This window comes from Chrysochloris asiatica, unplaced genomic scaffold (assembly GCF_000296735.1).
Source record: "Chrysochloris asiatica unplaced genomic scaffold, ChrAsi1.0 scaffold00018, whole genome shotgun sequence".
In the NCBI taxonomy this organism is placed as follows: domain Eukaryota; kingdom Metazoa; phylum Chordata; class Mammalia; order Afrosoricida; family Chrysochloridae; genus Chrysochloris; species Chrysochloris asiatica.
The window spans coordinates 24662268-24679114 of NW_006408536.1; the positions used below are offsets into that span (position 1 = coordinate 24662268).

The 16847-nt window shown below is 42.0% G+C and overlaps 1 protein-coding gene across 1 annotated transcript in view; it reads right to left on the reverse strand.

The window, feature by feature from the left end:
* Window positions 1-16847, reverse strand: part of FRMPD4 (FERM and PDZ domain containing 4) — a 726948-nt gene that overhangs the window by 262887 nt on the left and 447214 nt on the right. Inside the window, exon 2 of the mRNA XM_006835632.1 lies at window positions 12978-13094. Coding sequence (XP_006835695.1) covers window positions 12978-13094 — 117 coding nt within the window. The remainder of the gene's footprint in view (window positions 1-12977; window positions 13095-16847) is intronic.

Sequence of the window (16847 nt, forward strand, 5' to 3'; positions counted from 1 at the left end):
CAATTCTTCTACGGTCTTCCTTATTCACTGTCCAGCTTTCACATGCATATGAGGTTATTGAAAATATCATGGCTTGGGTCAGGCGCACCTTAGTCCTCAAACTGACATCTTTGCTCTTCAACACTTAAAAAAGGTCTTGTGCAGCAGATTTGCCTAATGTAATATGTCATTTGATTTCTTGACTTCTGCTTCCATGAGTGTTGACAGTTGATCCAAGAAGAATGAAGTCCTTGACAACTTCGATCTTTTCTCCATTGATAGGAATGTTGTTTATTGGTCCAGTAGTGAGGATTTTTGTTTTCTTTACATTGAGATGCAATCCACACCAAAGGTTGTGCTCTTTGATCTTCATCAGTAAGTATTTTAAGTCCTCTTCACTTTCAGCAAGCAAGGTTTAACGTAGTAGGTTGGTTGGCTGGTTATGTGCCGTGGAGTCAGTTCTGACTCATCGTGACCCTGTACAGGGTTTCCGAGGCTGTAAATCTTTACGGGAACAGAAAGCCTTATCTTTCTCCTGCGGAACAGCTGTTAGTTTTTTGAACTGTTGTCTTTCCTATAGCAGTGCTAACAAAAATACCTCCTGGGAGGAAGGAGCCACTGGCAAACAAATATAGAAGGTGGGTGTTATTTGTGTGAAAAACCATGGTACAGTTGAAAAACTCAGTCATTCCTTGGAAACCTACACAGGGTCCTGGTACATATTGGACTCCTTGTGTGGTGCTGTAGGATAAGCACTGGACTACGAACCACGAGGTTGATAGTTCAAACCCACCAGTGACTCCTCAGAAACACTATCCAGGGTCACCATGAGTGCTGACTCCATACCATGGTAAGCATTGAAAACTGGTGAACTGATCCTGCTGTTTACAAGTAGGAGCGATGACTGTGATCCTCTGGGAATGAAGTGCTCTTCAAAGGAAAACCTGTCTGTGATGGTCAGTTTCATGCCAAGTTGGCTAGACAACAGTGCCCAATGTAGGAGCACAAACTGAACACTCCAAAGGGACCACGCCAAGGTCACCTCAGAACCTTCTCTCTTGTCCTGCTATCTAGAAGGGGGCAGACAGCCCCTCCTCCAGCTACCTGGTTCTCCTGCTTTTCTTCTGCAGATGCTAGGAGGGAGCCTATAGCCTACCTGCCACCAGGCTGGCCCAAATCCCTTTGTTCTCTAGGCACCGACAGAAAACCCGGCATCTTTGATTCCCCTACCTCTCCTGGTTCCCCATACCACCCTTAGCTACCCTTACACTTGTGACTACCCCAGGACATAAAAGACCTGAGCCCCGCCCTTCACTTGGTAAAACTTCCTGATCCAGCTGGACCTTGGCAGGCAAAGTCCCTTGTCAATAAACCATTTCCTTTATTCTCTTTACGTAATCAATTGTCTCTCGGAATGAGTTTTGGTCGTTTTTGTTTTAACTCTTGGCACCTATGTACTCTGAAGGCTTTTCCCTTCTGGACCTGAAACCCAACACTCACTCAGTCAATCAAATACTAACCCAGGTGTTTCTGTTTCTCTGGTTGAACCTTGCTCGGAAATAAGACAAGGTCAAAATCTTTCCGAAGTCTGCACTGAAAGGAAGAAGTAATACGCTGGAGAGAATGGGCTGATTTGTGGCCCACAGCTGTTTTTTAAAGCCAGGATTTTAAGCAGATCTCTGGTAGCGTAGTGGTTACGAATTGGGCTGCGAACCTTAAGGCCAGCAGTTCGAAACTACCAGCTGCTCCGCAGGAGAAAGATGAGGCTTTCTGCTCCCGTAAAGATTTACAGCCTCGGAAACCCTGTACAGGGTCGCTATGGGTCGGATTCGACTCGACGGCACTTAACAACAACAACAACATGTTCATACATGGTTGTGACCATTTCACCCAATCGCTTCTGACACTACCAACTGGACAGAGATCAATAGCTGAGTCACAAGTGCGATCACTAAATTAGCCATCAGAATCAGAGAAACTCTACCCTGAAGACATCGGCTATTCTAGAAAGTGACAAATCACTTGAAAGTGTGCCTTTCCTTTACCAAGTTCGAACAGGACATGCAAACTGTATAAAGGCACTGAACCTGAGACACAGTTCCAGAAGAAGAAATCTTAAATAAACAGAAGCCATGAAGAAGTAGAAAGAAGAGGATGATGCAAATGGTTAAGCACTCAGCAGCTATCTAAGCACTTTGTCTTCCTCTTATGAACAAAAGCGGTATTTTCATTTCGCAATGCTGTTGTTGATAAGTGCCGTCCAGTCAGTTCCGACTCATTGCATCACTGTATAGGGTTTCCAAGGAGTGGTTGGTGGTTTGTAATGCCGACCCAGCAGTTAGCAGTATAGCGCTTATGCTCCAGCGCCAAGTACTTAGTCCTGCATAGGTCACATCTTCCTAGAAGATGCAACGCAAGCCCATTTGAGAGTCTTTCCTGACCTTTCCAGCTTGCATTCCTGGTGCCGCTGAGAGCCACTGTGGAGGCTTGTGACTCAGCCTGCTCTGATGCCCACTGGCACAGATGCCCATATGGCCAACTCTCACCATCTTTGCAAGTGAAGACACTCTTCCCCAGAAATTGCCCATTGATAACAAGCTTCATAGAAGCTTTGAGAGGAGCTACAGGACAAAGGTTTGGCACAGAACTGCCGTTTCCCCAAGCCCTGGTGGACCACAGTGAGGCACACCTGGCATTGGTGCCTCTCTCACGTCCTTCCCCTCTTTTCTGCAGGAGTGCGGACAATGACACAGAGACACCTGTCACAAAGGTGATTCTGTGTCCTCTTAATTTTAGCCAACTGACTTGGCAGCAGCCCGCAAACCACTCACTTGGTGTTTGGCAAAGGCCAGCATTTCTGCCTGTGTCCCAGCTTTGGGCAAAGGCATCAAAATTGCTCTCTGTAAGGTTTGGCTCAATTCAGTAAGGAGAGGGCCAAAGGCCACTCAATAGACTCCTGGGGTGGCAGCAGCCCCAAGCTAGTATTTCAATTACAGGCTGTGATGGAAACCTGGTCCTCCAGGTGTTTCGCCCTTTCACAGGCTGGCTGATTGTCTGTTTCTGAATTGTCACCGTGACCCACTTCCTGTACATTCCTAGGGGCTACATAAGAATCCAGGACAAGAAAGAGCCGAACCCATGGAGTAGCTCACCTGCTGCCCACAGCTCATTCCAAATAAGCTTTCCAGTAGTCATGTGGCCCAAGGGTCTTAGATAATTACAGTTCCTTCGGGTTGTGTGATCTTTTGGGCAACTAAGCCAAGTGTTTTAGGGCGGTTGTCCTAGAGTGAAGGCTAGCTAAAGTCAACCCACAAAGTTTCAAGAGCAAACGCACAAGAAAAGGCAACAGTCTGGGATGCAGAGAAATTTGCCTCACACAGCTTTTGGTGCCATATGCCAAGATAGATCTGGAATGAACGTGTGGTTTTCAGAGCCTTTTTGCTAAAAGCTCTTCCTTCAACTCCCTAAACTTCCCTCCCTGCTGGGAGCAGTCATTATTAACTCAGCAGATAGGTGCTTTTGTCAGGTTTGAAAGAAAACAAATCTGTTCTGGTGAAGGGGATAAACAGCCTAGGAAGCATTTGCATTGACACAGCATAATTACTGTTCATTTCGTGTAATGATAAGATCGCATTTATTTTCTTCGCCCAATTCCAAAATGATTATATACTTCCTACTCCAAGACTGGATTCTTACACTCCTAAAGAACTTCCTTAACCAAAGGGCATTTGCTCTAGCCAAGAGGGAATGATTTGCATTTTCATTGTGTGTGCTCAGGAGCCCTAGGTTTGATTTCAGAAGTCTTCAACTCAGACAAAAATGAGACCCACTGTCTCTTCTTTAACATCATGCCCCTTCTTCAACTCTTTGGAGAGTTAACAGCTCACAAAGTACTTGAGCACATCACCACCAAGAGACCGCTCCTATTTCCTTTATGGGCACAAGTGATCATTTCCACAAAGACCACCAGGATTTTATTACCAGAAACAATAGGTAACAACATGTGTCAACTCTTAGATCCTTTTGTCCTTTGTTGGGAGTTTATTAAAAATGTAGGCTTCAGAGAGTAAGAAATTGCAGGTGGCTTCAAATAAGACAGTCAGTACCAGGGATGGTTGTTGCAACCACAGTATTAACACCTAATTTTCCAATTTTATTCTTCCTGTTTGTTTTTTCGAAAAGTTTTCTGAACTATTTAGAGTAACAAATCCATACTAACAGATAAAGGTGTCCATGCATGGAATAGCAGTAAGACTCTAATGAAACCATGGGATAAAGGCCAAGAAAAAAAATACCAAAGGAATCCCCTGAGACTACCAAATGATACTTCAATTGAATCCATTGATCGCTTCTTATTTAGAACACAAGAATTGGACTGTTGTTGTTGTTATGTGCCATGGAGTCGGTTTTGACTCATAGCGACCCTGTGCAGGGTTTCCGAGGCTGTAAATCTTTACGGGAGCAGAAAGCCTCGTCTTTCTCCCGTGGAACAGCTGGTAGTTTCGAACTGCTGACCTTGCGGTTCGCAGCCCGATTTGTAACCACTACGCTACCAGAGCTACTACGTAAAACTATAAAGGGAATACTTTGGGGGTCACAGGAAGGAGAAGTAAACCTTTGTTGCTTCTAATTTCCATGAACACAAAATCCTATTGCATTGACTTCATTGTCTTCTACCATTGTTGAATAAAAAACCAAGGGAAAGCAGCAAAAACTCCTTGCATTTCTTTAGATTATACTGTTTTGCAGATATTGTTGTTAAATTCCGTTGAGTCGGTTCTGACCCATTATGACCCTGGCTGGGGTTTCTGAAGAGCAGCTCGTAAGCTTGATCCACCGACCTTGCAGTTCAAATGGCTTTGCAGTCTGGCACATTAACCCACAGCGCCACACCAGGACTGAGCTCAACTTCCATTTCCGATTGACTACTGAAGTGATTGACAGATTGGAATGGGTAAACTATTCCCAAGTTGGGTCAAGTCTATCCTGGTGAGCAATGTGAATGTTTCCATATCTTATTACTAATCTCTGGCTATTCAGATTTCCTAATGGAATTTTTCTGCATTAAGAAGATAGTGACTTCATTTAATTGACCACCATGAGAATTGCTGGAAGGCAAATACAACTGTTTGTCCAATAAACACACAGGGTTACTTTATGTGAATATTCAGGGTGAAGGTGGACAGAAATCAGCCATCAGACAAAAGGAAAAACAAAACAAAACAGAAACTACCGCTCATATTTAGAACTTGAGAAATTAGGCATGTGGTTTGGAACTAACCCTCCAGTTTCCTCTCCGACTCGTCTGCCCCCATCCCTTTCCCTAGGATCCAACTCGGTCCATTGAGATCACTTGACCAATTCATCTTCTAATATCTATTTTGCTCATGCTTTTATTTTTCCTTCAACTGACAAAAAAAAAAAACACACACAAAGTTCCCGATTTATGAAGCACATTATTTTTTCTTTAACTCTTCCAAACTTACACCTCTAGTCAAATAACGATGCTTCTACTCCATTTAATCAAAAAATGGAAAAAAGTAACATACTGCATTCTAGTCTCTAATGATTAAATAGAGTCTACGGTTAAACAGGGAGTCCTGGTGTGGCGCTGTGGGTTAATGCACCAGACTGCAAAGTCGTTTGAACTGCAAGGTCGGTGGCTCAAGCTCACCAGCTGCTCCTAGGAAACCCTTTACAGGGTCGTTATGGGTCGGAACCAACTCAATGGCATTTCACAACAACAACAACAACAAAAATGATTAAACAGAGTCCTGGTAACATAGTGGATTATGAGCTGGGCTGCTAACCACAAGGTCAGCAGTTCAAATCTACCAGTTGCTCTGAGAGAGAAAGATGAGGCTTTCTGCTCTTGTAAAGATCTACAGCCTCAGAAATCCTAGACAGGGTCACTATGAGTTGGAACTGACTCGACTGCACTCTATCACTGTATCTTTAAAGAGACTAAAATACTGCTGTTGTTAAGTGGCAGTGAGTTGGTTCTGGCTCATAGTGATCTTGTATTTCTGAGGAGTATTGGAACTGCCGACTCTGCAGTTAGCGCTAGTTAGAAGCCCAGTGATTATCCTACAGTGCCACGTCAGAACTCCATATTTTAATAGAGTGATCTATAAAATAGAATCCTGGTGTGGCACTATAGGAAGCGCATTGGACTGCTAAGTGCATGGTGGTCGAAACCCACTAGTCCCTCCTTGGAACCCCTCTGCAGGGTTGATATAAGTCACAACCAACTGACGGTACTTATCAATAACAACAACAAAGCTTGCATTATTCAACCAGAATACTTTTGAGAGTAGAAGGGAATGCTATCAGTAGCTATATCAAAACAATAACGATAAACCAGGATCCTCTTGAGAGAACTTGGCTATATGGTCACTCCGTATTTTGTAGTTATGTGTCTATTTTCTATCTGTCAAAAATTATATCCCAGTGTGGCGCTGTAGGATAAGCACTTGACATCAAGTTAAGTTTAAACTGAAAGGACGGTGGTTCAAACTCACCAGCGGCTCCTTGGAAACCCTATACAGGGTCACTATTGTGTTGCTACCAACTGGACAGCACTTAACAACAACAACAAAAACTATATCAACAACTATATCCATATCTTTTGCAAGAAAGATATGGATATAGTTGATATAGATAAATCAAAAACGGCTGCAACAACACATTGATGGGGTACTGCCAGAGGTTCAAGCCAGACTTAGATGTGGAACGAGGATGTAGAACGAGGAATATCATTGAGTATGTGAGATAGATTTTGGCTGAAAACAGAGACTGCCAGAAAGATGTCTATCTGTGCTTTATTGACAATGCAAAGGCTTTCAACCATGTGGCTCATGACAAGCTATGTAGAACACTGCGAAGAATGGGTACCCAAGAACACTTAACTGTACTCACGAGGAACCTGTACATAGACCAAGAGGCAGTCTTTGGAACACACCAAGAGGATACTGAATGGTTTAAAATCAGGAAAGATGTGAGTCAGGATTGCATTCTTTCACCATACTTATTCAAACTGTATGCTGAGTAAATAATTCAAGAAGCTGGATTAAATGAAGAAGAATGTGGTATGGAGGAAGACTCATTAACAACCTGCGATGGCAGATGATACAACCAGGCTTCCTGAAAGCAAAGAGGACTTAAAAATACTTATTAATGAAGATCAAAGACCACACCCTTTGGTATGTGTTGCACCTCAATGTAAATTAAACAAAAATCTTCACCGCTGGACCAATAAATAACATCATGATAAATGGAGAAAAGATCGAAGTTGTCAAAGACTTCATTTTGCTTGGATCCACTATCAACACTCATGGAAGCAGCAGTCAAGAAATCGAACAGTGTATTGCAGTAGGCAAATCTGCTGCACAAGACCTCTTTAAACTATGTAAGAGCAAAGATGTCAGTTTGAGGACTAAGGTGCACCTAACCCAAGCCATCGTATTTTTAATAGCCTCATATGCATGTGAAAGCTGGACAATGAATAAGGAAGACCATAGAAGATTTGATGCATTTGAGTTTTGGTGTTGGAGGAGAATATTAAAAGTATCATGGGCTGCCAGAAGAACAAATCAATCTGTGTTGTAAGCAGTACAACCAGAGTGCTCCTTAGAAACAAGAATGGTGAGACTTTGGCTCTCATACTTTGGACATATTATCAGAAGGAACCAGACCATGGGGAAGGACATCATGCTTGGTAAAGTGGAGGGTCAGTGAAAAAGAGGAAGACCCCCAAACAAGATGGTTTGGTACAGTGGTAGCAACAATTGACTCAAGCATGAAAACAATTGTGAGCATCCTCACTGATGGCGCAGGACCGGGCATAGGGTCACTGTGAGTCGCAACTGACTCGAAGGCACATAACAACAACAACAATAACAACATATTGACATAATTCTGTCAGTATCTTAGCAGCTCCTGAATGGTGCACAGTTAAACATTGAACTAGTTACCAAAAGGTTGTTGATTCAAACCCACCAAGAGTTACGTCAGAAGGAAGACCTGGCAAAGTCACAGCCATGAAAACCCAATGGAATGCAGTTCTACTCTGACAAATGTGGGGGTCTCCAAGAGTCATAATTAACTTAACACCAAAATACTCACCATCCAGATCTACATCGAGGTCTACATTTGTATCTAATTTATATCTATGCCTATGCCCACATCTACACCTATGATTTATTGGTGCTGGTATTGTTACAATCAGTTCAGACTACTACTTTCTCTTTTTCTCCTCGTTTCTCACTCCACTCAGTTCTCCCTCTCAGACCCACTTCTTCCCACAACATTTCTTTTCTGAGATGCTTTCCAGTCACTATTCTTCATCTCTGTCTCTCTCCTTTCCCCGACCCTGCTGTCTCGTAATAGTAGCACTACGGAACTGAGATATTTTTATTTGTATCTGCTTTGTTTCTTAAACAATATTCTGTTTCTTAAAATGCTCTATTTGATATTTCTGTAAGATACCTACAAAAGTGACCATTTCTTAGTGGGAAATCTAGTGTGGTTGAGTAAGCAATGGATTAGAATTAGGTATTCCTGTGTGATTTAGGGAAGACCACTTGATCAGTCTACGCTCTCTCATCTGGAAAATGAGGCTAATCATTCCTGCCTGGAGTGCAAACAAACCAAGTCACTTTGCTTATAGCTGGCACGGTTGTGCGTTCAAATTGCCAAGGGAGCTTTGGAAACATACTATTTCCAGGTGTCAGTAGTGGTTATTTCTCATGTTAGTCCAAGGTGCAGCCAAGGAGTGAATGGCTAGTTTGTGTTGTGATTGTTGTGAAGTACCACAATGACCCCATATAGAGTTTCCAAGGAGCGGCTGCTGAGTCTGAACTGCTGATTTTGTGTGTAAAACCAACCTTGCTGTCCAGCGCTTATCCTACAGTGTCACACCAGAACTCCGTGTATGCACTGACATCCACAATTTCCTTAACCTTGTGGACTGAGAGCACAATGGATCCATACAATAAGCACTGGGCTGCAAACCATAAGATCCGAGGTTCAAGCCCTCCAGCTGCTCTGGAGTAGAGAGTTAAGGATTTCTGCTCCCACAAAGATTTTTTAAAGCCTCAGAAACTCTATACGGGGTTGCTATGAGTTGCAGCCGGCTCAAAGGCACGTAGCAATATCAAAACATGAGCTGTACAATAAGCACTGGACTGCTAACTCTGAGGTTGGCAGTTCAAAGCCACCAGCCGCTCCTCAAAAACCCTACAGAGGATTGCCATGAGTCAGAACTGAGTCGACAGCACTTAACAACAACAACATGAACCAGTGATTCTTTGTAGAAACAGATTAAATAATTGAAGACAGGAGGGGTAAAGATGACATGTTAGCATCGTTTGAACTATGGTGGACCCTGTTCTGAAAGACTCAGAACGACAGAATTACGTTATCTAGCCACAGACTAACTTTGAGCACATGAAGTCTGGTTCCTCCCACAGCTTTTCCATCCCTCAGAACCAGTTCTACCTACATCAAAAGCAATTGCTTGATATAGCGTCTTTTCGTTTCTAATGGCAAGATAAACCCCAAACCATCTCATTTCTTTCCAAGAGAATATTTAAAAAGAGGGAAAGTTAAATGTGAAGATGTTAATTAGAAGGCATAGATTATTTTTCAAATGATTCTTTGAACTTGTAAGACTAATGAGAACAGGTATATCCCATAATGCTAACCCCAAGTCCCCAGAAACTCTGGTAATTACAGTATCTGTCTCATTGTAACGTAGTAGGTAAGAAAAAAAACCACAATGAGAATGATTCTGCTCAGCTATGAAACTCATTAATAATAGAGAACAATCACTTTTGGAAGTCGAGCCTGGGCATCTTAAAACAGAGAATAATGACTGTTGGAAACTGACTGACTTTCAAGTAGGAAATGAATAAAAGACCAGAATTGGAAAAGTGATAAATTGGTAATTTGGTGTTAAAACTTTGCTGTTTAGTAATCAGTGTAGGTTTCTCTGTGTAGTTGCTGAGTTACTCTTTCTTATATATTTTCACAGTTGGCACTGGGTCCGTGAATATGCTCAGTTGACACCAGGACTGGCCCCCCAAAATGTCAATGGCGTGAATGGAAATGCACACAGGGAGCTAGCTGGAAATGCACACAGGGAGCTAGCTGGAAATGCACACAGGGAGCTAGCTGGAAATGCACACAGGGAGCTAGCTGGAGTTTCTAGTACTTCGAACCAGTCTGCCTTGCTTTGGGTTTCTCCTTATTGATGGAATGGTCTTGACCATCTAGCAATCCAAATCTGACCAGGGGGAAAAGGAAAATGCATTCTAATCTGAGAGTCTATCTTTACAAACTCATTATCCACATCTTTTAAAAATGACATTATCTTTGGTAGAAAGTTTTATCACTTTGAGTCAAAGTATCTATCAAGGCCACCTCTACTTTGAGCACATTCATAACCAGGTTCAAGATTGATGGCACAATATAATGTCAAAATATTGCCTTGAAGGACTTGGGCCAACAGTATGAAATTAATGGTTCAAAATATAAAGTTTAAGCAAAATGGTTGTTTTTTCTTCTGCTCTGAGCTTACTGGAAGATTCTACTCCCACTGCCTCACAAAGACAAAGGGCGACTTCCCACAGACTCTCTGGGATGGGTCATGTTCAAAGGCAATCTGGATCTTCTTGGGAGAGACTCCGGAGTCAAGATCCTCTGCCAGTACACAGTTCTCCGAAGCGGAGGCCCACTCCATTCTGCAAAGGGAGCAATTTGGCCTTCAGAGGCTGGAAACTTGCTTTCACGTGTTAATGTAAGTTTTTCCCTGGCCTACTTTCCAGCCATCCTATCTAGATAAAATCCACAAGACCAAATTCTAAGAAAGTAATCTTGGCCACAAAATTCCAAGAAAGTAATCTTTGAGAAAAGATTGAAGTTATCAAAGACTTCATTTTGCTCAGATTCACCATCAACACTCCTGGAAGCAGCAGTCCAGAAATCAGACGACATATTGCATTGGGCAAATCTGCTGCACAAGACCACTTTCATGTGTTGAAGAGCAAAGATGTCAGCTTGAGGACTAAGGTGTGCCTGACCCAAGCCATGGTATTTTCAATAACCTCATATGCATGCGAAAGCTGGACAGTGAATAAGGAAGATCATAGAAGAATGGATGCTTTTGAACTTATCAAGAAGAAGTTACATGGCAGAAGATAGGAAATAGACTGGAAATGGGATAAATTATATAGACAGGTGGTTATGTGCCATAGAGTCGGTTCCGACCCATAGCGACCCTGTACAGGGTTTCTGAGGCTGTAAATCTTTACGGGAGCACAACGCCTCATCTTTATCCTGCAGAACAGCTGGTAGTTTCGAACTGCTGACCTTGAAGCTCACATCCCTATTCGTAACCACTATGCTACCAGAAACATATGCACACCCAAATTGGTGTGGGCAAAGTACTTTCATATGAAAACCCTTTCAGCCCTTCACTTACCCCACAAACTAGCTCACAAGAAAATGCCCCTTCTCCTGACTTACAAGCATCATTTGCTGTAATTTATAATTTCCGACAACCTGCCTACTACATATCAGGAAATGCTCTTGGAGATTAACATTGGCTAAGTGAAACTGAAGCTTAAGGTTTTTGCTTTCATGCACAAAGATACATCTCTATAAATGAGAGGCAACCTCAGATTTCTTCCCTGTTTTCATCAACATTTATCTTATACTCATTACTGGAAGATGCCGTAGAGATCAGCAGGAACATGGAGGAGAGTGAGGCAGTTCCAAAGGAGTCCAGGGGGAATAGAAGTAAATCCTGTTGAATGATGATGCACGTAGGATATTGTAATCATTGAAATGAAACAATGAGTGTAAAATCATCGATGTTCTCCCAAGTCAAGTATCACTCAGTTCACAATAAAAACTTAAAAAAAAAAAATGATGCCTTTGAGTTGTTGGAGGAGAATATTATAAGCATCATGGATTTCCAGAAGAATCAACAAATTTGTATGTTGGTTTTAAATTTGCCAGAGTGCTTCTTGGAAGCCAGGATGGCAATACATTGTCTCCCATACTTTGGACATATTATCAGGAGGGACCAGTCCCTAGAGAAGGACATCATAGTTGGTAAGGTAGAGAGGGTCAGCGTAAAAGAGGAAGACCCCCAATGAGATGGACTGACGCAGTGGCAGCAGCAATGGGCTCAAGCATAGCTACAATTGTGAGATTGGCCCAGGACGGGACAGTGTTTCATTCTTTTGTGCATAAGTTCACTAAGAGTCAGTACAGATTTGATGGCCCCTAACAACAACAGTGATAACAATCTTGGCAGATATTTTTATTTTTAAGAAGAGAATCCCCATCTCATGATGATCCTACTTTGACAAATCAGTCTTTGGTCAGCTTGGCTATAGCCTCCTACTGGTTGTCCAAGACCTTCCCCCTGGCTTCCAATCTAGGCTCGATTGTATTAGGCTAGAGTCAACCGTGCTTATTGATTTCAAATCTATTTCACTAATTTCTCATCATTAGTTTGGAGAAGAAAGTAGGGTGGGCCTTGTACTCTTATCACACAACCCCCAAAACCACGGAACCAAAGCAATTCAAAACCTCAGCCAAAATTAGTGTAAAAAAATGTAGACATATAAGAGCAAAAAATCCTTTTAACTGATTTTTTTCTATTTACGGATGAGCTGGTAACATCTCCTGTTGAACATTTCTAGAAAACTTTCTACATCATGCTCCTCCAAGTTAACTTTGAGTTATTAGCCACAGTACAATAAATTTGACTGATTTGTCACTCAGAGATGGCTCCTATATAAGAACAAGGAAGATGAGAAGAAACCCCATGTCACAAGGTACAGACGGTATAAACAGGTCAACTGCTGGAGTAATAAGGTCTGCAAGTCCCCAGTTTAAATCCGTTCATTCTCTTAAGAGTCAAGGTCAAAACTAGAGTGGTCCACATAGATAAAGGGTTTATGGCTCATGCCATCTGTTGAACCTACTTGATGAAGCACTCTCGCCCATCCCGGTTTGCCGTCATCTCCCATCCATAGGGCGGCACCTGGTTCAATGCCCAGGTTCCTGAGGGAGGTGGCCAGCCTGTAGACTTCGTCCTGTGGCTGGAAAAAATAAAATAAAAAACATCATTACATCTGACCCCCAAACATTTACCAAGACAATCTTTGGAAGGAACATACTACTTGCTCCTCTGAATTGTGGACTGTATCCTCAACTGCTTACTACATGAACAATGGCAAAAAATACTTGTCAAGAATTTTCCAGAAAGCTGCCTTTTCATGAGCAAGAGGAAAGGGAAAATGACTCCACATTACAGCTGTAAAGAATATTCTAGGTAACTGCTGGGCATTTTCCTAGATACTATCTTGCTGACTTTTTCACAAAAGCCCTGTGAGGTATGTACACTTATAGATGAACAAATAATGAATAGTGCAATAAGATTAAACACCTTTCCTGAGGAAATAGAAGCCAATTTTGAAAACAAGCTCTTCACATCTTCCATTATACTAGGCATTCCTGAGACCAGACTGTTGAGAACATATATAGATTTTCTACTACAATAAAAATACCCACACAAAAATACATTTCTGTGTTTATAGATCTTTAGTAAATAATCTTAAGCTTCATTTTCCTGGATTCCTTTGGCCCCAATACACAATAGCAAGTATATTAACCAAATCCACTTGAGTGAGTCGGGAAACCTAAGATGAACCTTCAATTTAAGTTGTAACGAAAATCCCCGTCTATACTTTAAATTTGACTCATGAGCAAAATGAAAGGGTAGGTTGGGGAGACTGTTTCAGAAGAATGCCTTTCCATCATCAAGGGGAAAGGGGAGAGGGTCACGTCACAAGCAGCTGGGACAGGCATCATTACACAGTGATGGCCCATAACCAGAGGACAGATCCCAGCTTCTGGAATTCCACTCAGACCCTGCTCACTCTGCCAGGACCCGCAGCCTGGAGAAAATCTATCGTTCCCTCATCAACACCCCAGTCTTCTTCAGAACACAACCAGGTTTTTAAAAGGAAAGAAGCAAATCATTGCAATGAAACGAAATACGATAGGATGAGTATAAAACCAATGTTCTCCCATGTAAACTATCACTCAATTCACAATAAAAACTTAAAAAGGAAAAAAGCAATGCTGTTTTAGTGTTGGTCAACGTCGGTCACCATTTTCTGGTACAGGTGAAGCTATTCACTCTGTAAGCACCTCTGTGGTTCCAAATTGCCGACTGGTAGCAAACCGGCTGGGGGAGAGCTGAGGTTAAATTTTTCACAGACTGACAGTCTGAGTTTCAGTGAAATAACTGGGAGCCTTTACCGTGGGTAACAAGCACCCCCTCTGGTCAGATGAGTACACAGCAAGTGTCCTTTAGGGGACTGAGGCAGGCGCTCATCAGGTGACTGACTGCATAGTGAATGACACAGGGGCAAAATTCAGCTCCATGTGACTTACTGGCTAGGCACTTTTTCACCAGGTGCACAACCTGCACAAGTAACTGTACCCGGCAGTTCTCATACAATCTGTTACCCTCGCACACTGTTAGGAAAGCCTATTTTAATTCCAAAGACTGCAGGACACCCCATCAAAAGGACCCACACCTTAAATGAAACACATCCATCCCTTGTAAGTTGTCTGCAGAGGACCAAGTTTGCCTCCATTTAACCATCTCAGTGACTTTGCTTTTGAATTCCTTTCAGTTTCTCCACATCGCTCATTAAGTATGGTGACCAAATGTGCTCATAATGTTAGTACAGGTTGGTCAAATTTAGAATGCCACATATGACTTTTTTTTTTTTTAAGTTTTTACTGTTAATTGAGTGATAGTTTACATGAAAGAACATCAGTTTGATATCATCATTTCATTGCAATGATTACAATCTCCTCCGTGCATCATCATTCAGCAGTATTTGCTTCTATCATCATTCAACAGTATTTGCTTCTATTCCCTCTGCTTTTTTGTTTGTTTGTTGTTGTTGTTGTTTTTTTTGGGGGGGGAGGTGGTATACACAAAAACCCTCAGGAATATATAATCACTTAAACAACACATTCTGCAAGCCTGTCTCCTGGCCACCAGCACACAGTCTTTCTCTTTCCATGAGCCTAGGCCACCATTGACTATTAAAAGAAAATATATAACAGCATATTTTGTTCCTCTTTTTCACCCAGAAGTCCACAGTGACAATTTTCTAGGGTGATTCTGATTTCAAAAGAAAAAAAAAAAAAATCAGTGCTGCTTCCCTTCAGGGAGAGAATACATGAATTTGCCACCCTGAGGTACTCCCAGAAACCATCACTGCTCCGCAGTAGGAGAGAGCACTTTTGTAATGGTTTCTGAGGCAGTAACAACCAAAAAAAAAACCTCTTAGATGTATGAGCTCAGTAGCTACAGCTATTTAAAACGTTTTCCAAGAGACTAGGACAAGAGGTGACCTAAAGAACATTCTTGTAAGTAAAAGGAGGCTAGGTGAGAATGTGACAATTTATTCTAACCACCACTCGTCTGTCAGTTTATCATACTAGGGTGGCTTGTGTGTTGCTGTGATGTGGAAAGCTATGCCACTGGCATTTTAAATATTAGCAAGGCCACTTACGGTGGGCAGGTTTCAGTGTGGTTTCCAGCCTAAGAAAGACTAGGAAGAAGGAGAGGTAGACAAGCCACTGAAAATCTTACGAACAGACATGGAACCGTCAGAAACAGTGCTGTATGATGAATCCCTTAGGTTGGAAGGCACTCAAAATATGACTGGAGAAAACTGCCTCCTCAAAGTAGAGTTGACCAAGACCACGTGAACAGAACAAAGCTTTCTAGATCATCATTTGCTGATGGGGCACAACTAAAAATGGAAAGAAACAGCTGCAAACATCCATTAATAATCACAATGTGGAATGTAAGAAGTATGACTCTAGGAAACTTGAAAGTCCTAGAAAATGAAATGGAACCCATGAAGATCGATAGGCTAGGCATTGGTGGTGGTGATGGTGGTGTGCCATGGAGTCGGTTCTGGCTCATAGTGACCCTGTATATGGTTTTCAAGACTGTAAATCTTTACGGGAGCAGAAAGCCTCATCTTTCTCTTGAGGAAGCCTGGTAGATTTGAACTGCTGACAGCCTGACTCATAACCACTACATTATCAGAGCTACTTATCCTAGGCATTAGTGACCTAAAATGGGCTGGTATTTGCCATTTTGAATCCAACAATCATGTAGTTTACTATGTTGAAAATGACAAATTGAAGAAGAATGACTGCCTTCGTTGTCAAAAGGAGCATTTCAAAACTCTATCTTGAATTAAAATACTATCTGTAATAAGAGAGTATCCATGTGCCTATAAAGAAGATCAGTTAATAGAAAAATTATTCAGATTTACACATCAACCACCAAAGCCAGTAATGATAAAATTGAAGAGGTTTAAGCCAGATTCAGAAGAGGCCGTGGAACGAGGGATATCTCTGCTGATGTCCGATGGATCTTGGCTGAAAGCAAAGATGTTTACCTGTGCTTTATTGACTATGCCAAGGCTTTCGATTGTGTGGATCATGACAAGCTATGGACAACATTGAGAAGTATGAGTATTCCGGAACACTTAATTGTGCTCATGAATAATCTGTACTTGGACCAAGAGGCAGTTGTTCAAACAGAACATGGGAACACTGAATGTTTTAAAATTAAGACAGGTGTGCGACAGAGTTGTATTCTTTCACCATATTTATTCAACCTGTATCCTGAGCAAATAATCTGAGAAGTTGGGTTCTATGAAGAAAAATGTGGCATCAGGATTGGAGGAAGACTCATTAACAACCTGCGATATGCTGATGATACAATCTTGCTTGCTGAAAGTGAAGAG